At 41.6% G+C, this 23,838-nt stretch overlaps 2 protein-coding genes across 3 annotated transcripts in view; both read left to right on the plus strand.

The window, feature by feature from the left end:
• The window catches only part of LOC117247190 (vinculin), a 33,463-nt gene extending 23,785 nt beyond the window's left edge, over nucleotides 1–9,678 (plus strand). Inside the window, exons 7-21 of the mRNA XM_033611524.2 lie at nucleotides 939–1,029; nucleotides 1,897–2,044; nucleotides 2,587–2,740; nucleotides 2,825–3,000; nucleotides 3,770–3,960; nucleotides 4,946–5,145; nucleotides 5,625–5,753; nucleotides 5,888–6,037; nucleotides 6,192–6,300; nucleotides 6,402–6,704; nucleotides 6,784–6,911; nucleotides 7,036–7,218; nucleotides 7,546–7,749; nucleotides 7,837–7,941; nucleotides 8,032–9,678. Of these exons, the coding sequence (XP_033467415.1) occupies nucleotides 939–1,029; nucleotides 1,897–2,044; nucleotides 2,587–2,740; nucleotides 2,825–3,000; nucleotides 3,770–3,960; nucleotides 4,946–5,145; nucleotides 5,625–5,753; nucleotides 5,888–6,037; nucleotides 6,192–6,300; nucleotides 6,402–6,704; nucleotides 6,784–6,911; nucleotides 7,036–7,218; nucleotides 7,546–7,749; nucleotides 7,837–7,941; nucleotides 8,032–8,178 (2,418 nt within the window). The 3' untranslated portion in view covers nucleotides 8,179–9,678. The remainder of the gene's footprint in view (nucleotides 1–938; nucleotides 1,030–1,896; nucleotides 2,045–2,586; nucleotides 2,741–2,824; nucleotides 3,001–3,769; nucleotides 3,961–4,945; nucleotides 5,146–5,624; nucleotides 5,754–5,887; nucleotides 6,038–6,191; nucleotides 6,301–6,401; nucleotides 6,705–6,783; nucleotides 6,912–7,035; nucleotides 7,219–7,545; nucleotides 7,750–7,836; nucleotides 7,942–8,031) is intronic.
• A 3,265-nt stretch (nucleotides 9,679–12,943) lies between these two features.
• adkb (adenosine kinase b) overlaps nucleotides 12,944–23,838 on the plus strand; it is a 142,355-nt gene continuing 131,460 nt past the window's right edge. The window contains exons 1-3 of one of the 2 annotated variants that reach the window (XM_078163212.1): nucleotides 12,944–13,201; nucleotides 16,881–16,955; nucleotides 17,055–17,108. In XM_078163212.1, coding sequence (XP_078019338.1) covers nucleotides 13,173–13,201; nucleotides 16,881–16,955; nucleotides 17,055–17,108 — 158 coding nt within the window. In that variant the 5' untranslated portion in view covers nucleotides 12,944–13,172. Of the gene's footprint in view, nucleotides 13,202–15,681; nucleotides 15,800–16,880; nucleotides 16,956–17,054; nucleotides 17,109–23,838 lie in introns of those variants that run through there. The other variant, XM_078163213.1, reaches the window with a different exon arrangement.

The raw sequence follows: 23,838 nt of genomic DNA on the forward strand, positions 1-23,838 counted from the left end.
CCCACGCAGCACTGTGACATCACTTCACACCTTTGTACTTCCTGTTTTTTCTCGTCCCTTGTTCAGGTGTTACTCCACACTCCCAGTTATTTAAACAAACATGTTCTCTTTTATTTTGACAGAGGGATTATTGTGAGGGCTCGGACATATTATGTGACAAATACTTTGAAAACAAGCAGTGTAGGTTTGTTCTTATTCAGCTTAATTTGCTATGAAACTCTTGCTGAACTAGGTGATGTAGATACAAGCTGCATATATGAAGGACAATAATGTGTGTTTTCTGTATTTCTGTTCTCGTACCATGAAAAATAAGCTCACTTAACCACTCATTCATGCGCTCCAGTCTCCTGCTTTGCTCCGTGTCCTACAGGACTCTGCTTTGTTTTGCACACTACGGCAATGAGTGGACTCATTGTCGAGTCAGCCACAGTTGGACAGAATGTTGTATTTCCATCCGCTCTGATTGAGATACAACGGAGAGTCGTTTGGCTTTCATAACATGACATGCTCATTATTGACTGTGTAGAAGAATGATGGAAACGGCATGTGCTGCGTGGTTGTGCCTGACAAGTGTTAGCGATGCTGCACATGGACTCTGCTGTGTGTTTCTTGTACTGGAATAACTAAACCGTTGGGTTTGATCAGAACGATGATGAGGGCCTGGAGCGCTGCTTGACCGTGCAACTCACTAAGGAAAAAACTTTGAATAAGGAAAAATTTACTCCAAGCCCAGTTTTAATGAGTCATGACCTTATTTCTTAAAATGAATATAATTATTACAATGAGATTCCAGTGTGTCTTATTATCACGTAGAGATATATAGAGAGAATGTGTATACATGGAATGACTAAGGGCATCAATCGGCTCATTTTTTAGTTTTCTTTGGTTGCATTGATTCCCTTTAAGTTATTCATTCATTCTGTCTTTCAAACCCAAAGGACACAGAGGCCATGAAAAGGGCTCTGGGGCTTATCGACTCAAAGATGGCTCAGGCGAAGAACTGGCTGAGGGATCCAAACGCTCAACCAGGTAACAAACATCCATGTGCTATACCTTAAAGGGTACTTTTGGTATTTCTCCAGACCCTATTTTCCCATGTTTTGTGTCTAAGTGACTAACAGGAACAACAAATTTTGAAATTGGTCCATATTAAGAGAGACCACTACTACTTGTTTTTGCGTCTGACAACCATAGGAAAGCATCCCTACAGAGATAGACCTCTTGGTTAAGTGTAACATCCTTGTTGTTGAACTTGAAACAACCCTGAGATCGCAATCCGCAAAGCCACCAGACTCCATTGAAATAAACAGTAATTTTAGTGCATACAGAACCAGCATATTTTCACATCAAACTGGGTGGATTAAGGGTTTATTTCAGCTGAATCAGAGTTTGTAATTGGTGGAACAGTTGAAAGACAAACTGAGAAAGTTTCTGCGAGTTTTCTTTGTTTCTGTCAACTTTGAATAAAGTGTGTTTTATGATGCTAAAATGACTGTTAATTTAAATGGAGTCCGGTGGGTTTGGGGATAGAGATTTTGGGGCTGTTTCAGGTTAAACAAAAAGGATCTTACTCTTTAACTTGGAGATCTAACTCTGTAGGATCCTTTCCATAATGTTGTCCAACACTTAAAATAATAATCTGAGCCTGTCAGTGGCAAAAATGAGCACATTGCAGCTTGTTTCTTAGCTGTCAGCTGCAGCAGTTTCACTCAATACTGAACCACTTTCAAAAATAGATGTTCCCATTAGTCACATAGACACAAAAATATGGGAAATAGGGTCCAGGTTGACAAATATCGAAGTTACCCTTTAAACTATTCATTCTGCTGCTCATCACATCTCTAGGCTGATAATCTTGTTGTGTGTATTGACGCTCTTGATGTGTCGTGCTTCTAGGGGACGCTGGTGAGCAGGCCATCCGTCAGATCCTTGATGAAGCTGGGAAAGTTGGAGAACTGTGTGCTGGGAAGGAGCGCAGAGATATCCTGGGCACAGCCAAGACCTTGGGCCAGATGACTGACCAGGTGTCAGAGATGAGGGCCAGGTAAGACATTGCTTTGTGTGTCTGTGTTCCACTTATCGCAGGACAATTCCCTTCATATTTCATGCAGTGCATGTCGTCCTTTCATTAGATATCCTCATGTTCTGTTACTGTAATCGAATTTTTATTGATAAATGCTCCATTTACACAGTAGTTTGATTTTCTCTCCTTAAGTGTAGGGAGTGTAAGGCAGTAAGCACATTAGAGGGGATTATTGTGTGTAAGAGTGGAAGTGATATCCTTCTGATATGAAATCTGATTGTCACCAGGGACCCTGAGTCACGCTCGATTAAAAGCAGCTGTTTGGTATTAATCCATAATCTGCTTTAACCCCTGGTTGAGCTACTGCTCTGAAAACGGAGAGACGCCTCTGAGCCTTGTCTGGTAATGGAGGCTTTAAGTTAGGAAATGCTATTCTTAAACAGGGGGGGACCAGAAGGATTAAGGATTTGAGTAAACCAACAGAGGAGTGTGCATGTGTGGCCTTTAAAGGCATAGCTGAGCTGCCGTTTATGGTATCCATGTGTTTTCTTTGTCCACCCCAGAGGTCAGGGGGCGTCCCCAGCTGCCATGCAGAAGGCACAGCAGGTTTCCCAGGGGCTCGACGTGCTAACTGGCAAGGTGGAAAATGCTGCTCGCAAGCTGGAGGCCATGACTAACTCCAAGCAGGCCATTGCCAAGAGAATCGATGCAGCACAGGTGAGTCATTAACCCTGTCTGGCTTCAAACCTTGAAATACAAGTTTCTGATGGTGTTTTCAGTGTGCGTTCCCCGCCCCTGCAGAACTGGCTGGCAGACCCTAATGGCAGCCCAGAGGGAGAAGAGAACATCAAGGCTCTGCTCACTGAGGCCAAAAAGATTGCAGACATGTGTGAGGACCCCAAAGAAAGAGATGACATCTTGCGCTCTATTGGAGAGATTGCTGGCATGACTGCCAAACTGTCTGATCTCAGAAGACAGTAAGTTCCTGACTGCTGCAGATATTGCATCATTTTATGCTCTTGTTTATGTGTGTCTGAACTGTACTTTTATGGAGTGCCATTTGAGTCAATATCACATAAATAAATACAGAAATACGCCAATGAAATCAATTTTAGCTTTACTAAATGAGGCAATAAATCTATTTATTTATTTGAGTCTGAGCCTGACTTTTATAGCATGCCATTAAAGTCAATAATACATAAACAAATACATAAATTTTGCTCTGCACCAGGAAGTGTAAAAAGCACTCATTTTATTTTTATTGAAAGTACTCCATATTTGAAGGAAACAGCTGTGGCTCAGAAGGTTAAGTGGGTCATACACTAATCGTAAGATCGGTGGTGTGATCCCCAACTCCTCCAGGCCACATGTTGTGTCTTCCTTGGGCAAGATACTGAACCCCAAATTGCTCCTGATGGCTTATCCCTCGATGTTTGAGTGTGTTTAAGCTGAGTAGCAGGTTGCACCTTGTATGGTAACCTTGGTTGCCAGTGTGTGAATGTTTATGTGAATGGGTGAATGTGACATGTAGTTTTAAAGTGCTTTGAGTGGTCAGAAGACTAAAAAGGTGCTATACAAGTGCAGGTCCATGCCACTGAACTGGTGCTAAGAAAGCACTCGTAATCAAACTGATTGACAGCTATGTGCTCACTAACTATAGCTGGCCATTTACAGGCCTCATTTCAGCCATATCTTTATATTAAAACACCACCTCAGACCTTTTTCGCTGTTTTTAATTCCTTATAGGGGTAAAGGTGACACTCCTGAGGCCAGAGCTTTGGCGAAACAGATCGCAACAGCTCTGCAGAACCTGCAGTCCAAGACCAACAAAGCTGTGGCCAATAGCAGGCCTGCAAAGGCAGCTGTTCACTTGGAGGGAAAGATCGAGCAGGCGCAGCGCTGGATTGACAATCCCACCATGGATGACAGTGGCGTGGGTGAGTCTGGCTGCTGTCCTCCCCAACTCCCCCATCTCTCTATCTTTCCCTCACACTCCTTCACATTCCTTCCACTGCTCCTGTGGTTAAACAACCAGACCAGACACTTTGTGTACATGCCGCTTTCTACTGTACTCAACATTCCACAACATTCTACCGACTCTGTTATTTCTTTCTTTGGTTTTGGCTTGTCTCCTCTCGAACCTGAACATCGTCTTACATGTTTACAGTAGAGCTGTAGGCTGGCTGCTGTAAGAATGATTGGTCCACACAGTGTAATAGATCTAAGGCTTACCTCAAAGGAACAACATGAAATAATACAGGAGAAGCTATGGCTTTCTTTCCCTGCAAGTGTTGATACAAGCACGCAGTAAAGTACCAACAGTACCTAGCATTTAATGGGCAGCTATTTGAAGGAGGCGGCCAAGGTCAACACTGGCCTTAAAAACACACTTCACAGTTAACTAATGCTGAAACAGTTAACAACTTTCAGTTTAGTGTTGGATTAAAATCATTTATCAAGCAAAAATGGCAAACATTCTCTGGTTGAGGCTTCTCAAATGTGAGGATTTTCCTATTGGGCGCACAAAACAACTGCTTGAAAATGTAACCATGGGAACTGTAATTGGCATTTTTCACAGTTTGACGACATAACGTAGATGATGGATAAGTTAGCAGGGAAAAGAAAGATGTGATATAGCATGATAAGAATTAAAAACTCCTATTAAAACAATTTTCAAGTGATATAAATAATATATTCATGTCCTGATTCCAAGAAAATCTAGAAGTAACTTACCTCTATTCCCTTTAAAGTTGGTACAAGAGTAGCAACCAGCGCCCAGCCTTGCAGTCTCTAGGCGATAAAAGATGCAGCATGTGTACGAGTCCTTTGTGTTAATGCACCCAGAGGTGACAACACAATGTTAAATAGCAAAATATTGTTTCTTGTGAATCTTCATGCGTATGTCTTTTGTCTTGTGTTTAGGCCAGGCAGCCATCCGTGGGCTGGTGGCAGAGGGCCGCAGGCTGGCCAATGCTCTGCCAGGCCCGTACAGGCAGGAGCTTCTGGGTAAGTGCGAGCAGGTGGAGCAGCTCATGGCCCAGCTGGCTGACCTGGCTGCCCGCGGGGAAGGGGACTCTCCTCAGGCGCGTGCTATCGCCCAGCAGCTCCAGGAGGCTTTGAAAGTAAGATGGCTCTCGGTCAACAGTCATTCAGACCCGTGGCTTCACTTTGATAGATCATGATCCATACACAGAGACAGAGAAACACCCCCCTCTGCTGGTTATAATGAACTACTAAAGATCTGAGAAATAATGGAAATCTCAGATCTGTATTTTGGGGGTTTTCAGTCTTTCAGATAAGTTGAAAGATTACATGCTACATGCTGAAAAACTTCTCCAAATCTCCTTAAGTTATGTCATTCTGAAACAAGCTTTTCACAGTTCCCTTAAAGTCTGCCTTGTGTAGAGGCCAGATAGGGACAGGTTCATGCAGCACTTGACTTCAGAGGATGTTGAAGTTCATGGAGTGTTAGTATTTTTTAATCTACGAGATCAGCAAGATTTATCTGGACAAAATTGATGTAACACGTGTGTATCTGTAATCTTAGTCAGCCACTGTGAGTGTGCTGACTGGTCGTAACATTTGTTTGTTCTCCTCCCAGGACCTGAAAGGGAAGATGCAAGAGGCGATGACTCAGGAGGTGTCAGACATCTTCAGCGACACCACCACCCCCATCAAGTTACTGGCAGTGGCTGCCACCGCCCCGCTGGACGCCCCCAACAGAGATGAGGTCAGCTCTACAGTCACTCTGCTCCTCGCTGTGATCTCACTGCGATCAGCCTCGTTCGGTTATATTTATTGGCAGTGCGTTGTATTATTTCTAACGAGCCCTTTTGGATAATTGTTTTATTTGATCATGTGTAGGTCTTTGATGAAAGGGCTGCCAACTTTGAGAACCACGCCAATAAGCTTGGCACCACAGCAGAGAAGGCTGCTGCTGTCGGCACTGCCAACAAGAGCACAGTGGAGGGAATCCAGGCTGCCGTCAAGTCAACAAGAGACTTAACACCGCAAGTATGTAACGGTTTAGTGTTTATATCTGTTTCTGTTTGTGTCTGCCCTCCACTCTGCATCAACAGTCACGGAGCTTGAGTGTTTTCCGCTTCTTGAGCCAAGTCTTTAGTTGTAGTCGTTGGACTGACAATTAATGACTCAAACTGTTTTTTAGGTGGTATCTGCTGCTCGTATTCTGTTGAGAAACCCTGGCAACCAGGCTGCGTATGAACATTTTGAAACCATGAAGAATCAGTGGATTGACAATGTGGAGAAGATGACAGGTGAGGTGCCATAAAGATGCTGTAGATTCCCTGATTACAGGTGATCCCTATTCCATACCCCCGAGTGTAATTCCCTTTATTAACATCTTATGAATCTTTAGGTTTGGTGGACGAAGCCATCGATACCAAATCCTTGCTGGATGCCTCAGAGGAGGCCATCAAGAAGGACCTGGAAAAGTGTCGTCTGGCCATGTCCAACCACCAGCCTCAGATGCTGGTCGCCGGTGCCACCAGCATCGCCCGCAGAGCCAACCGTATCCTCCTGGTGGCGAAGCGAGAGGTGGAGAACTCTGAGGATCCTAAATTCAGGGAGGTAGTGAAGGCTGCATCTGATGAACTGAGCCAGACAATTTCTCCTATGGTGATGGATGCTAAAGCAGTGGCTGGAAATATCCAGGATCCAAGTAAGTGATGTTGCTAATGGGATTTAGGATTATGTTTTATGTGCACCTGTGATAAAGATATTTGTCTTGTGGTTCCCAGGTCTTCAGAAGGGCTTTTTGGACTCAGGTTATAAGATTCTTGGTGCTGTGGCAAAAGTCAGAGAGGCATTCCAGCCCCAAGAGCCAGACTTCCCACCACCACCTCCTCCTGAACTGGATCAGCTTAATGTAAGTCCTCAGATAAGCACAACTTTTAATTTGGCAAATCATCTGAGGCTGCTTTGGTTTAGTGTCCAGAATGACTTGTGTATTTACACAGCCAAACCATAATTAGTTGAACTTGTCCTCGTAGCTTAACGATGAGGCAGCACCACCCAAACCTCCTCTTCCTGAGGGCGAGGTACCTCCCCCCAGGCCTCCTCCCCCAGAGGAGAAAGATGAGGAGTTCCCTGAGCAGACTGGTGAGATGGTGAATGAGCCCATGATGGTGGCTGCCAGGCAGCTCCACGATGAAGCCCGCAAATGGTCCAGCAAAGTAAGTCAACACTGTTAAACATAGTTACAGACTTTTCATGTTAAAATCCTCAGCTTTCAGATGGCTGTATTCATAACTGCCTACTATATATTACTGGTGAACGTAGTCGGCAGTTGGAGTGTTTGCGACATACTGCAAACCGCATTTGTCAGTGGTATGCAGTATGAAATTTTAAATTGATTTATGTTGCAGTATGCTAGTTCAGGCTTAGTCAATTCCAGTTTTGGAAAGCGGAAGTAATCAATAGCACGGCTAACATTAATAGCAAACCACCGCTACTCATGGATGGATTACTGAATGGGCCTGTGTACCTGGTGTACCTCGTAGGGAAACGACATCATTGGTGCAGCCAAGCGAATGGCTTTGCTCATGGCCGAGATGTCCCGTCTGGTGCGTGGAGGCAGCGGAAACAAGCGTGCTCTCATCCAGTGCGCCAAGGACATCGCTAAGGCTTCTGATGAGGTCACACGGCTGGCCAAGGAGGTGGCCAAGCAGTGCACTGACAAGCGTATCCGGACCAACCTGCTCCAGGTCTGTGCAGTCATCCTTATCAGAGTTTTGGGTGTGGCTTTGGGTTCGGTTTGTTTGACCTTGCCTGACTTTCTGATCTTGTTTCAGGTGTGCGAGCGTATTCCCACCATCAGCACTCAGCTCAAAATCCTGTCCACAGTCAAGGCCACCATGTTGGGTCGTACCAACATCAGTGAAGAGGAGTCAGAGCAGGTGAGCAGAGTCTTTATCATTTCCAAAAAGCCTTTGAGAAGAGATTATTATAGTTTCCTTCATCACTGTATCTCTTCATTTATTCTTCAGGCTACTGAGATGTTGGTCCACAATGCTCAGAACCTGATGCAGTCTGTGAAGGAGACGGTCAGAGAGGCCGAGGCAGCTTCCATTAAGATCCGGACAGATGCAGGTTTCACCCTCCACTGGGTCAGGAAGACTCCCTGGTACCAGTAAGAGGAGGGCCACTGTTTCTCCGCTTGATGCTGGTTCCATCCAGCTGTCCAGGAGGACATTGAAAGGACAGATATATTGTTTATCAGAGCTATGATATCAGTGCCCGTCACACTAATATGGGTGAAGCTTCTCTATTAGTCCCATATCCTGTCTGTAACAGTTGCTGTTCTGGTAGAATGTAAACAGTGGGACTGTCAGTGCGAGTTATGGGTTAGATTCTTACTGGGGACATCTTTTTTTTTTCTTTCTAAAAGTGTGTAAAAAATTTATTTTAAAGCTTATTTTGACAAATCCCAGGAATATATACTGTATGTTTCGATTAGAGGTTGGATTACATATAATACAAGGTTGGTTTTTGGCCTCCTCTAGACACATTAAGTTAAATTTGAATAACTAGATTTTCTGGAGACATTTTTGTATCTTTGTACTGATAATTTTATTATCATTCATTCGCCTTTGCTAGGATAAGCACATGAAATCTGAGGAGTTGTTACAAGTACAGTATAGGCCGACGCTCAGCAGCACACACAAGATATATTCAGTGGTATTATGCCTGTTTACACTATTCTATATGATCACAAGTGAAAGCGAAACACTGTTTATTATTGTACATCTTGTAATGCAATCGTAGTATTTTCTTAAGAGTTCTGCCAAAGACGTTCTGCCATGATCTTTGAAAATTTTTCTTTGGTCAGCAAATACAGATTTTGTTACTTAAAAAAATAACTTAGATTACTGCAAAGTGCTTGTGTTAAACTCTTTCTAGATAGGTTTAATGTTTCACATGTTGCATTGAGATTACATGTAAGAAACAGGCTTATGCTACAGTATGAGGCCAAAAATTATTACTCAGATTTTCACAGCAAGCTAACAAAGCTTCAGAAAGGCTCATCTTGCCTGCTGTTTTTTCTTTCCTTCTTCTAAACACTGCACACAGTTGTACGTCTCATGTTGTCTTGTTGTGCACAATCATTTTTTTTGTGATATATGAATTGCACACTTCTCCTAGGTAGTCAAGGGAATGACCAGAGTTTAGAGATGAAGCACAGTGTCATCTGCAGCTGGTGAAATCTTCATTTTACGTCTCAACATGTCTTGATACACTAAGCATAACTGGCCACCGCGTGTGGCGACTGTATTTGATATTTTTTGAAATGTCTGAAGACCGTCGGTGTGAATGTGTCTCTTTTTAAGTATCTAATACCAACGGATGTGCCTTGCAAGAGAAACTTCATTTGCAATAGATACAGTTTTGCTTTGCAGATCTTTTGTATGATTTGGTGTTTATTTGTTCAGAACACTTGTTGTACATGATTCTTCCGTAAGGTTACACCCACTTCATGACGTTTATTTCAAATGATGCTCTATGCAAACCCTGAGAACGTTTGTTTTTAAAAGCTATCAAAATTATGCAACTCGGTCGGGTTTAAATGGGCCTGAACAACATTTTGCTGAGGCATTGTTCACAATTTTGTAATAAAGCATTTTATAGCACTTTGAGGTGTGTTTGCGATCATTTCTGTTTTTACCAGGGCCTGTATTGTAAGGAAGTTGAGGCTCTTGTTTTGTCAAGGAGGTTCTCATTTATCTGACTTCTTATCGATCTCTACTGCACCACCTGGAGGTATCCTGCAGCTACTGTGCAGATGTTGAAGCCAACTGAACAGTTTGCATGAAGGCTCAGCTTGTCCTTAACTTTAACCACTAAACTGGGACACTCTTTGGGCACAAACGTATTAACTGACTCTCATTCCACAGTCAAAACATTTACATTTTCTTGAAGCTGTATCACAATGACCCACTAAGGAGCTCTGGGATATAAATAAGCTGTTGTGGTCTTTACTGACCCCTTGTTCTTTGCACTCATGCAGTATGTCTGGACACGTAAGCGCAGCTCACACAGCAGACTGCACATCTCAAATTTGCCTACAGCCCCAAAAACAACAGATTAGCCTTTACTGGAATTCTACCCGACTCTTGATAGGTTTTCACTTTTTGTGACTTTAATTAATTGAACACTAGGTAATTTAAGGATATGCACCTTATCAACAAACTAAATATTGGTGTTAAAGCTACATTTTGACACAGGACATAATGCAGGACTTGACCCAAGGGCCTACATTTCAGTTCTGTGCTTATGTGGAGCTTGCAGAACTGTAAAGTCATTATACTCTGTTTCCATCAGTCAACTCGAACTCAGTGGAGTGGGTGGATTCAAAGGTCTCTACCCAGGCAAATTACCACAAACAAAGGGATACACAATAAATCAAGGGCTTTTAGCTGCCTGCTTTGTCCAGTCAGTGACCCAGCCTTGGCATTAACATCATGAAAACCATTACGTTTGACTTTAAAAATTCAGTCTTGTGTTCCAAATCTAACCCAGGGAGCAAGGAGTTTGGTGCAGTGTCTTTGGAGACAAAATGAGTGAGCATAATTAGAAGCATGATTTTTCATTTGGTGTGGCAAGTGTTACTTTTGATACTGAATGGCTTTGATAGTTTATTAAAATACAAATTTATTTGGACATGTGATACACCATGTAAATTTTGGCAGGCCCAGAAAGAAACAAGACAGGTAGTAGACATGAAAGGTCATACTACTGTAGGATGCGAATCAGTGTCTTGATGGTGCACAAAACTGATTTGCCACAGTCACTGAAACTTTTTGGTACCAAGAAAACCACCTAAAATTCAGGAGTGTAACTTTTAGAACTTGTTATGGATCTCTGCTATATGTCTGTAAAGAAAATATGTTGCCAAGTAAAATAAGAAACACTCGATCTTCAGACACACCAAGAAGCTGATCTCACTCTTGTGAAATGTTCCGGTAAAATGGGACACTTGTGTGTTTTTTAATGATTAAATCCATTTATCAGTTTAGTAATTCATTCATTAAATCATTAACGTAACCTAACTATTCATTAAAAATTGACTGTGATGCGCTTCCCTGTTGTTTAGCTGCCCGTTTCCTTGGTGCCGTATTATCTACAATGGACATGTGTGTACTTGTGTTTGTGTAACAATTATGGCTAATTCTGGACTACCGTGGCTGACATAGACTCACTGTATCATCTGTGTATCATACAGTGAGTCTATACGTCTGATACAGATTCTTTTGTTCTTTTTACAGTGTTCGATATCTTTAAATATGACCATAGAAAGTATTCATTGTTGTTTAAGAGAGCTGTATTCAGAGTGGTAAAGCCTCTTAAGCCTAGTTCACATTACACGATTTTCACCGCGATTTTGACGTCGCAGAGGATCTTGAGAGCCACCTTGGGTCGGAGGTGAGTCGGCAGATAGTCAGACAGTCCTCATGTGTGAACAAGCCTACGAGCAAGTCGCCCCCTCGTCTAAGACTGGGACTGGATATCTGGCATGCTAGAAAACTGGACAAGTCTGACACGACTGACAAAGAGCATCAGCCAATGAGAGGCAGGATACATCCCACGTCAGCACGCAGGAGGACGGAAGAAATGTGAGAAGGACAAGCCGCAGGGTTGCCAGGTCCGCTTATAAGAGCAAATATTGGAAGTTGCGGGTTGCGTTTTTTTGGGCTTGTTTCTAAAGTGGAGTTGCTACTTTGGACTTGCTCTCTAAACGTTACCTTTCTCTATATATATCCGTCGCTTCTTTTGGGCTTGTTTCCATAGCCCTGGTTGCTTGTTTCTCTCCCGAGATCTGGCAACACTGACAAGCAACAACAACAACAATGGCGGCGTCCACAGGATCACGGGGAGCGCGTTGTGTTTAGACCCAGGCCCTGGAGGCAGATCTGATTCAACACTGGGAAGAACATCCATGCCTTTACAATGTGTCGTCTCCAAGTTAAAAAATGTAGTTTGGTGACATCACCGCGTTATCTGGGGCTCTGTCGGCGAGGGCTCAGTGGAGAAATCTTGTGTTGTGCATACACAGGTCATAACGCAGTTGGCGAGACCCCCGATGACAGAAACACAGGTCGCCAGGTATGAACACTCAAATGACTACGATTGTCTCTGTGATGCAAAATCAGGGTGAAAATCGTGTAATGTGACCTCGCCTTAAGGCAGTATTTTACATGAAGTATTTGCTTACTGTTTAAATTGCTCCTGAAACTTCTCAGCCTTCACATGCGCATCAACATTAGGTGTGCAAAGTCATCTAGAGGGCCGGATTGGACCCTTTGGCAGGCCAGTTATGGCCCCCGGGCCTTATGTTTGACAGCCCTGGACTAAAAGGTGTGAAATGTAATCTGGAGCAAGGCCATTAAGAGCCTTATAAGTAATTAATAAGATTTTTAAGTCAATCCTAAAACAAACTGGTATATAAATACAACCACTGGGTTTCTGAATATTTGGTGCGTCCATTGGAGTCATCTCAGACCAAAAAAGTTTCAGTCCAAGATGTAAAACCTTATCTGTCCCATTTTTCCTGATGTCCCACATTACCTGGTTTCACCCAGGACATACAGTGGATAAGAGGCACATTGTGACATTGAACATCTGGGGTTTGTTTGGTAATTCACCTTTACAGGTGGTACAGATGTGTATTATTACTCCTTTATTATATATTTTAGGATATAAATATTTTGTTTGAGGACTACATGCAACAGTGTCCTCTGTGTTGAGATAACAGTATCACTATCACTAAAGAGGACCATAGTTTGTCTCCTGTGTGACTCAGTTAAACAGGTGAAACAGGTGAAAGAGGAAAGCACCGCGATAACGCGAGATAACTATATCGCTTTCGCCTCTTTATGTGAGTCTAATGCACATTAGCTCTGCCAGCACAAACTAACGAGCCATTACCGACCCTTCCCTGAACATAATTAATTTTCCCTCTGGGTCGCATGCTGTTGAATGACCAATTTCTTCATTATCATCAGTGGGGAAGAAGGAAGCTGCAGCCTGTACTCTTCCCCAGCGGTGAGCGGACGCTTCCCAGGCTCCGCAGCGTCAACACAGTCGTTGCTGATTAGAAGAAAAAAAATATCTCCGACGAAGAACCACAAACATGTCGACGGGGAGGAAAACAGCGTTAAGGTAATGAAACCGACAAGTGTTTGCGCTGTGTGACGGATGATGCTGTGTGCTGTTAGCTGCTGCAGCTAGCTGTTAATTCATGCTAACGTCTGGTGGTGTTGTGGCAAGCTGTCGGCAGGAGGTGCGGGGTGATAAGGCGCTAAGCAGTTTGGACCTTTGAACGTTACATCAACTGGAGTGTTCAGGTGAAACGGCCGTTAGCATGTACACACGGTATGTTCGATCGTTACGATGCTAACCGCTGCTAGCAGGAGAGGGAGCGTTCATTACATGATGGGGAGGCAAGAACTGTGCCTCTATCCAACATGTAATACATGTACTTAAGGAAACATATACAATTAAACGTGTAAAATTATTTTATTGGTGAAAAACAGCGGAGAATATATTGGTTTTATTAGCTAGTTTGACTGGCGCGAGACAAACTTTAACGTTTGCTTAGAAGTTAAACATCAGTGATGCTGTCATCACTAAGATGACACTTGCACTAATTTTATTTGTATTCACCACATAGAACAAAATGACGCTATTAAATTATTAAAATTGCACAGACGCACAGTTGTCACAATGAAATATATAAAAAAGCAGGAACAAGCGACTAAAACAAATAATGCAGCCTAATATACAGAGTAAAGTAAAGACTGTAAATGCATCCTGGGTCTTCAATTAAAACATTGGCCCTGCATTTTTTTCTGCCAGTTTCTTGTGTCCCATCATCAGTATTATCATCTCATCATCCTATGAAGCACATAGCTATTAGCCTAACATAAACAGTGCTGACAGGCAGCTTGTGTCTTGTTGACATTGTGCATAATGGTAAGTTAATGGTGCTGCGTTCACTTGACTCGAGGAAAGCTCCTGCAATGAAACTGTCCATAGCCACGTTTCTGGGTGAACGTTCAAAGGCAGTAAGGACAGATGAGGAGCTATTTTTTACAGGCTTGAATAGATCTTGGCAAAGGTGATACACTCAACTGTAATTGTTTTGTACTTAAAACACAATGCAGTAAATCCAAACTGACAACGACAGGTAAAATAAACAAACAAACAAATAAAAAATCCACATGTTCATGCACACACAGATAACAGGCTCCCTAACAAAAGAGCAAGCAAACAACCTAATGCTTCAGAAATAATATGGCAGCAGCTAGTCAGGGAAGAGGAAGGAAGGAAACAAGGTCTACTTTCATGGATCGCATTTTGACAAGTCACAGGATAAGCACATGCATAAATCATAAAGTTATTGCTGCTTCAGTTTCCAGCTCCTCATCCTGTGCAAGGTGACTCACTGTTGCACTGTCATGGTTAAGTGGGACACGTGGATAGGAAAAAGCCATAGATTATGTTTTTTTGCATAGTTTTGGGGGGGCTGTTGAGACAGTCATGTCGCCAAAGCAATTGTCCTGCCTGCTGCACTCTTGTCCAGAGTATCTCAGGTCTCCAACAGTGGTATGGAGGAAGGAGTTGCTCAATCTAAGCAGGGGAAAGGCCATTCATTGCAAGATGAAGATGACAGACATTTCAGCTTCATTCATAGGAGGCCAGTTGAGGGAGCAAAATAGTCCAAGACTGTGGGTGTAGATTGTAGGGGAGGACACACAGGGAACAAGTTCACCTCAATATGTAGTGCATGTGCAGAGGACTTTCATTTTGACAAAATTAAAGACATTTACACCATGAATTGATGCAGAAAAGCACTAATTGGTGCTCAGAATGCATATTGATTAATTAATTAAGTGTTTGATGCTCAGAATTTTCTGGCAGAGGATCCCCAGTCCACCAGTTTCATGTATTTTGCCCCCACTGTTGACATGAAACCTTGCTTAATACTTTAATAATCATAAATAAAATCACTCCAAGTCAAAATACAATCATAAACTCCTTAAAATTATATCAACAAGGAGCTGACACAGTCAAGTTTCCCATATGACCTAATTTGACCTTTTTGAAAACGTGGTAGTTGCTTATTATTTTAATACACCATTGATCCTAAAGGAACAAGTAAATACGTTGTGTTACACCCTGAAAATAAGTGATGAAAACTATTCATTTAATTCATTAAAAAGTGTTGACCTGCCAAAAAAACTGAAATATGTAGGGAATAGAACTTATTATTTCCATATAGGCTGAATTGAATGCACATTTTAGCTGTGTAAGAACAACAAATTTAAGTTTTCTGATGCTGCTGGTTTATATAATGTTTGTATACAGCTACAAAACGTCTACATATTTGCTATATGTTTATGAAAACTGTCATAAAATTATAAGCAAATAAATATGTAATGTGCATGGTTAAAAAATTACAGATTAGTCCTTTTAAATTTCCTTTTAATTGTTTGTATTGTTTACTTCATGGTCCACTTTCTTTCCCAGTGGCCCCAAACGCAGCACAGAAAGCTTAGCAATAATTGGAACATGTGTAGCCAACCATATGCCTAGTAGCCGTAAGTCCCGCCCTTTGTGCTCTGCCAACCAGTCAGTGTTGACCAAAGTACAGCTGCAGTTCCTGTAGTCAAAAAGCACGTTGCTTTGACAGAGAGGAGGAAGCTTTTAATCATCACGTTAGGCTGCTGTGATTTCTGACATAATGCCAACTCCAAGGTAAGATCCAAACGACAATGTCCTCCAGTGTTTCCTCAGGGTCCAATTCTGCTGTCATGGTTGTCCTCTTTAAATTGTGCTCACAGCACTGACAGCCTTTCAGTGGCTTGATTAAAAACACTACAAGAAAGTGTATCATGTCAAGCTCTTAGGCTGATGTGTTAAGATGTGAACTCTTCAGTGAGTCTTAGGAATCAAAGCCAAACTGCTTTCAGTTACTTATCTCTGTGATCCAAACCAGACATTCAGCACTTCTGTGTCTTGTGTTTCATGAAAGTTGGGTAACCTGTTATGAAGACTGCAGACTTTGACCACTGTAATATCTTGTCGCTGAAAATTTCTAGCTGAAAGTGTCATTAGGTATACATGCAACATTTAAAACAAGCACAATAATGTTTTCCCGCTTTGACACATAGTCTAAGCATGCTGAATGAATGAATGACGCACAAGCTACACACGTCCGCCCATGAAAACATTGGCACACCAGTTGTTCCAGAGAATAATAATCCTTGCTTTTCATTTGACTAATCTCCACCTGAATGGGGGAAAAAGAAACTCTATGACTGGCAGTTTCACATTTCTCAGTACAAGCTGAGGAGTGATCCCTCCCAGAGTCGTAAAAACTCACTCATTAGTCTGTTATGAGCTCATTAGTTTGCAACTGTACAGGTTTGTGAAGCTTTATCCTCTCCATGTGTTGACTGTAGAAAGGAGGTCAGGCAGCACAGATATCAGCTTACATGGGTTCATCCCTCGGTGAAGTTTCAGAGACTTAATTCAACAAAACAGACCAGATAAATTAAAATAATCCTTTGAAGATGCAGCACAAGACAGGAATAAGTCCAGATAAAAAGTGAAAGAAGAGGAAGAAATAGAATAAGAGGCATAAACAAGCAGAAGTAAAAATATGAACTACACAAGAGCAGATAAATGCAAAGTTTTGTGGTGAAGTGACAAGATAAAGTTACCAAACAGAAACAGATGATTTCTCTGTCACAGCCGATTGTTTGTTTCCTCTGTTCGTGCAGAGCTGGCGAGTGGGAGTCCACATAATACAATAAGTTTTTGTCCCCCCCCACAGCGAGAACGCACTCTTTGGGATGGGGAATCCCTTGCTCGACATTTCAGCTGTCGTGGACAAAGATTTCCTTGACAAGTAAGTCTAAACAGCTGTTGTCTCTTTTTTTCACCTTCATATTTCTCTGTCACGCCTGACCAGAACGCACTGACGTTATATTATTTTTCTGTCCTCAAGGTTCGGACTGAAGCTTAACGACCAGATCCTCGCCGAGGAAAAACACAAAGCCTTGTGAGTCAAACCTCCACTGGGACACCACATGCTTGGATAGTGTAAAGTGTGAAAACGACATGGAACCAAATAAGGGATACACTGGTCATTCATACCTACTACTCTTGACACTGAGCTGTGCTCAAAATAGCCAAGTTATAAATCAACCCTCTGTAACTGGGAGCCTCAGCACTTGACACGCCCACACATTTTTCTCATGCTGAATTCGAGCCAAACTATACTAAGATGACTCTAAATTTACTGCTCTGGGCTAAATAGTAGATCTACTATATTTTTACTGCCTTTTTTTAACTGCATGTCATTAAATTGATGCAAAATCATTGTTTATTCTAAAGGATGGCTCTGCTGAGCATGCGCACTCCTCTTCCAGACCCTCCCTCCTTCACTATGCAAGTGGATGCAGCAGTAATAGTATAGCCTTCCTCGAAAACATGGTCCCTGAACGTAGCGCTCTGCTCCTTATGAAACGCGCCTGAAGGTGAACACAGACTGTAAACAACAGAAAGACTAGAATTAAATTTACTGACTGACCTCTTTCATCTGTTTGATCGAGTGCAGATGGTGTCGTCTCAGGGAATTTGTCTCTTCATTTTCGTGCAGACATAAAATAGTTCACCATCTGTAAGTAAGATGATGGTGAGAGGCAGATGTTTTCTTTGAAGTCTCAAGGAAATCTCATATTCTATATTTGGGATATGTAAACTAAATGAGCTTGAGAATGTATAAAAATGATTGAATGATCTTTAATACTTACCTCGGTAGCAAAAGACACAGACTGTCTTGACTAACAGCCAAAATTTTACTTTCCATACACTGCAATAGTTGTAAGCCATGGCCTCAGGTGTTCATGAGTTTTATTTGGCGCTTTTCCACTCCAGACTGAAACTTTTTTTTTTTAGGGGTCAATTCTATACCAGGAAGGTGGGCGTTTTTATTCAACTGAGTGCAGTAGTTCAGGAGAAAGTAGGAAGTTATTCAAAAATACCATATGTCACAATGTTGAGAAAACCTTTTCAAAAATTCCTGGATTCAGCTTTGCATCAAAAACTCACTTGTTCCTGGTCCAATTGAAAAAACATAACCTCCTTTGTGGATCAGTTAGACAATTTGACAGTACAGAAATCCAAAAACTAGAGCGCTAAAACTCAAATTTGTGATGTCGTAGGGGATATAGTCCGAAGCTGCTCCACAGACAATGAATTGGGAAAGATGGTCCAGATCAGTGCTTCCCAACTGGCTCGCAAGTCGGGTCAAGTTTGTAAAAAACATACTTTATTTGGAATTTCTGGCACAGAGCTTTTATGTTGAAGTGCTGTTTCCTGCTGTAGAGTGATTGACTAGCAGACAGCTCTTTGACAGAGACAGCAAACTAGCTGGACGACATGGCAAAACGCAACTATGATGCTGCTGAATATATTTAACTATGTGGATCTTGAATGACTGACAAAGGAAAAATCTGGACCCCGTGGCTGGACCAGTTGGGAACCGCTGTTCTAAATGTCACAGAGAGCACCCAGGGGAATGTTCTGAGTATATCGGTACATTTTCAATTTCATAACTGAGAGCACGACATTAGAACAAAGTTCATTTGTGTAAAAAAAGAAAAAAACATTCACAAAATCAGACTTCATTTAATGTCTAAGAAGCAGCGCCAGATGTGCTCTTCCTATTAATTTTACTCATGGTGGTGCTTACTAGACATAATATGTAATATTCGGACATAGCTTGTAGCCAAATTGCTTGCCTCCACTCGGCCCAGGTCACATTATCTTTAGGCCTTTATTTAACCATGGTGGACTCACTGGGCACAAACACTCTAATGCAGGAATCCATTGCTCAACACTGGAGCTCATTCACATTTGGATGTAAGATAACCACGTAACTCTTATCTCCTGGTCACTGAGCAGCTTCACTTGAGCAGTTTGATACCTTGCTCAAGGGCACCTCTGTGGTGGTAATGTGGAAAGGGGGGCAAGTGCTGTTCTTTGACTTTCTGAACCCAAGTAAGGGACATGTTTGATCCAGCACTTGTTGAAGAGTGTTTTTGTATGTGCATACTTTTTTTGCTCCAGTCAAAATGCATCTTGACATTAAATTTTTGAAAGGACACTGGTATTATCAGGACCATTCATTTGAGATTTGTAAGCATGAAGGGAGGAGAGGCTGCTTTAATGGGCACAGCAATACAAATCCAGGATCTAGTATACTGGAGACACAACTCTTTTTCATATTCTTGTTTTAATGTAGAATAAAATGGCTGAAAGGAATAATTTGGATTTTCCCAAACCGTTGTCAATGCTCTCTTCAACACCAGATTCCTTTGACAAAATTAGTAATTTTACCTTGCAGAACAGTGGAGTTGCTTGTCCACTCCGGCCTTGACCAGTGAGTTTGTTTCTGTTATGTGTGACTTTGGTGTTTTAAAGGGTTCGTTTGGATTCACCAAAGTCGCACAATAACCCAAACAAACTAACCAACTGTGCAGTGGTAGCCCAGAAACTCCTGGGTTCTGTAAGGTAAAATTACTGATTTTGTCAAAGGAGTCTGGTGGCTTTGAAAAGAGCGATATACCGGCTTCAGTTCCCTGTTGGAAAGAGCTGTCTGAGGATAAGGTAACACTTTGAAAATATTCTAAATATAGCGTACACTTAAACCTAACTTGAGCTGCTCCCGTCCACAACAGTGCACTGCTTACTCCTCATGAAACTGGGGGCCTGCTGACCGCCATCTACTGTAGGTAAAACACTGGCTACAGACAAGAACCTCATACAATCCCATTTCAAAATAACTACAACTTTCCCTTCAACATTAAATACGAAAGCCTTGGACTGTCTGTGTGTTTAGTAGGAGAATAATACAAAGTTGTTTCAGGAAAGTTTGGTGAACATTTGGTTGCATTTGAGCATTTTCACTACTAATGCGAATGAAAAAAGAAATCTGGCCCACTGTTCTGTGATTATATGTCTTGGGCTTTGATGCAGATCTGGATCCAGCTGCAGATTAAACATCTGTAAATAGTTCTCTGTTATTTAAATGGCAAATTTAGAGGATTATGCAGCCTTGGCAGGGGTGTCTGCTCTCTGAGTGCTTTCTAGTTTGATGGTGTCTAATTTTAGGAGACTGCACGTTGAGCAGTTACAAACCTTACTAATGTTTTTATGCATACATTCAAAGCAAATCACAGTGCAGTGATTTTAAAAGGTACCTGAGTAATGCATACACAATGAGTAAATAAAGACAGATCAGTACATCAGCTCGTCTGTACCTTACATTCGGCTACCTTGTCAGGTCTTGTTACTTGACAAAAGGACACATGTGACCTTGGGCGGCAGTAGCAGCAGCTAAAAAGCAGCATCATCAGCAGTGTTGTTCTCCTCCGGCACAAAGGCAGCGGTGTTATCTTTAGCCCCACAGACACCGTTCCCTCCACATTCTGCACAAGGTCAGGGCAGGATTAACATGCCGCTTTGGTGGTTTATACCCAGCACAATGCATTTCAATGCATGTCCCCTGCAATACCACACACACCAACATACTGTCCCTCATGTCCGTCAATTTATATCCAAAAGTACATGTGATATATTTATCACATTATCTATTAACTGATAGCAGTGCAGGTCATGAGAAACTTCAGCTATATGAGCTGTGGTATTCGTATTAAGGATGCTGGGTGGCTACAAGGTGCAGAGAGGTCATTCACAAGGTCATTGGTCCATGGAAGAAGAACTCGACTGCAGTGTTGTGACAAATAACATCATTACTTAAAAAGCCACAATAGACTTACAAGTCTAGTCGACTAACACTATTGTTGTGCTCCTGAATCTACAGAGTGTAACGCGATTCATTTTTTCTTCCCATCACCCTGGTGGGAGAGAGATCATTGGATGCAGTGCACTGTGGCCATGCCTGAATTCAATTATCTAGTCACAGCAGAGCCCATATAATCCTGTTGTGGCTGAGGAATTGCCTGCTGTAGAAACCATCAACATCCCTGTTAGTACTGGCTGGGGACTTAATGTTTTTTTTTCCTGGAATAAGCCTCAACTGTGACTTTTGATGCCTTTTCATTTTGCGTCAAATGTTTTACAAGTTACAGTTTGTCGTAGCGATTAGTTGATGGACAGAATATAACTCAACCACAATTTTTGTTTTCTTTTTGGAAAGTTTATCAAGCAAAAACACCAAGAATTTTAGTTTCAGCTTCTCAAAAATGGAGATTTGCTTCTTGTCTCTGCTTCATAACATTATAAATTGGATGTATTTGGATTTGTGACTGTTGGTTGGACAAAACAAACATTTTCAAGCGAACATTTAACTTATCATTATGAAATAAATGTTAATTGAACAATGTAATGGCTATAGAATAATAACCCCATCATTGTGAAGATTGGTTCCCTGTTGCCAGGTACTAGTGGTAGTGATCACCAGGGGCCCACATGATTGGATATTACCACGATTCTGAAGACATGATCCAATGTGAATTTAAATGTTTTGCAATATAATGAGTATTGCGATAACATATATTGTGATTCATTAACCCTTTCAACTGCAAATTTTGTCCTTAAAGATTAACTTTATCGTCTTTTTGTTCCCCTTCAATCATTTTTATTGCAGCAAAATGTATCTAGTGGCCTGAAAAAGCAATTGATCTTATTAATCTAATAGGTTACAAATGTTTAATTTATTTGCAATATTAATAATCTCTATAATAGAAAAATCTACACTTTGCATCCATGTATCAATATAATATTGCAATGTAAAATATTGTAATCGGTACGATCTCCTGTGAAAATGAAAGCTTAGTTTACGAACAAAGACAGTGCGTCAGCCATTGCGCAATCAAAACAGAAGAGGGTAGCGCTTTTGTTTCCTCTAGTAACTATCGGTAGCTATCCCCAATTATGAAATAGCACCAGTGTAAGTTCTTTGCAGTTACTATCCCCAGTGGGGAGTGGTAGACTGCGGAAAAACCAAAGTAACCATGGAAACTGTGGTACCTGCTAGACTGGAAAGTTATCTGTTTTATTGGAGGAATTGTAGAAACATTCAGGAGATACTGTGAATTGTTAATGATAATATAATAATGATAATAACTTTATTAAATTAGCACCTTTAAACAGATTAAGCACAGGCAGAAACAGGAAACTCAGAAGGCATTGTAACAACAGAGAGCCAATCAGACCTACCAAACGAAAGCGGAAAAAAATTGAGAATAAGTCAAGTTAAAATTAAAACAAGACAAATAATTCAAGACGCAATATGTCAATATAAATAAATACAAATAAAAAGAAAAAAAGCAAAAAAGCAAGTCTATAAAGATGGATTTTAAGAAGCGATTTAAAATAACGTCACTGATTCTGCAAATCTGATCTCCTCAGGCAGGTCGTTCCAAAGCTGAAGGGCCCTGATGGCAAGAGCACCTTTAGAATTAAGCCTTGACCGTGACCTGGCTCATATGGGGTCAACATTTATGCTGTGTAGCTCGGGGCCAGACCTGGACGAGCTTTAAAAGTCATTAAAAATCAGTAAAATATTGAAATCAATTCTAAAACAAACAGGGAATGAAAAATAATAAACATGAGCTGCAGCCCTGATAAACGCTATCAGTGTATTTGCACTGCTGAAAAAACACTCACTTCCTGGGTGTTTTTTTTTTTTTTTTTGGTTGCCTAGAGGTTAACATTCATACCATAAAACCGCAATGTCCTGGTTTAATTTCCGGCCTCAGACATTTGCTGTATTTTATTCCACTCTATCTCTCCTCATGTTTCCTGTCTGTATCTACTTTCCCCTGCCTTATTTGCAAAAATGAAAAGACAGAAATTCTAACAATTAAAGTAGATTCATAGCTCATGCAGTGCAATCTCAAGCACGGCCACAATCACATACCAATGATGTCATCACTCTCGCTTCCAAATAAGGCAGTACCTGCTGCTCAATACTTGTATTTATAAGTTGTTTACAGTGTGGTGGTTGGTCTCAGCAAACCTACATAGCTGCTTTTGTTTAGATGATATTTCCACGGTGGTTTTTGAGCTGCAGTTGAAAGGGCTGTTCAGTCGATGCCGGTTTTCAGAGGATGCCTTGGGTGTTTTGGTTTTGGGGTATGAGAGGAAACCATCTAACCAAAGCACTGTTGTTTGACTTCCTTTCTGCTTGCCTAGACACGTATCAGTCCATATTTCAGTGGGTGATACTCACAGCAGACATTTTGGCTTGCTACAGCAGGAAAAGCACAGGTGTAATTGAGAACATTAAAACTGACTCGGCTCCATTTCAGTGAGCTGTTCCTGGTAGCGTGCATACTGGTGTGCCGGGACACTTGATGGAACTGAGCTGTCGTAAACAGAATTTGTTCCCCCTCACCTGTGATCTTCCTGCTGTGACAAGTCAAAATGTCTGCTGTGAAAATGGCCTATTGTTGGATGTGGTGCTGTGGGTCTTGCTCTTTTCTTTTTTGTAGTCACTGCTGCCATCATGTGGTTAGAATGTAAGTTTGATATCTGCAAACACAGGTGTGTGTTCAATAGACTTTAAAGCTTGGAAATATGCGGGGTGTTTATTGTCTTTACATAAGATTTTCAGACAAATAAAATGATGGTGTATGTAGAGTAAAGTTGTATTATTCACCAGTGCGCTCTCTTTAAGCTTGCACTATTGTGCCATTGGTTGTAGGCCTTTGAAATATTTATGTTTTCAGCAGGTGGTTGATATCATATCTGAACTTTTC

Source organism: Epinephelus lanceolatus, chromosome 21, assembly GCF_041903045.1.
Source record: "Epinephelus lanceolatus isolate andai-2023 chromosome 21, ASM4190304v1, whole genome shotgun sequence".
Lineage (NCBI taxonomy): Eukaryota > Metazoa > Chordata > Actinopteri > Perciformes > Serranidae > Epinephelus > Epinephelus lanceolatus.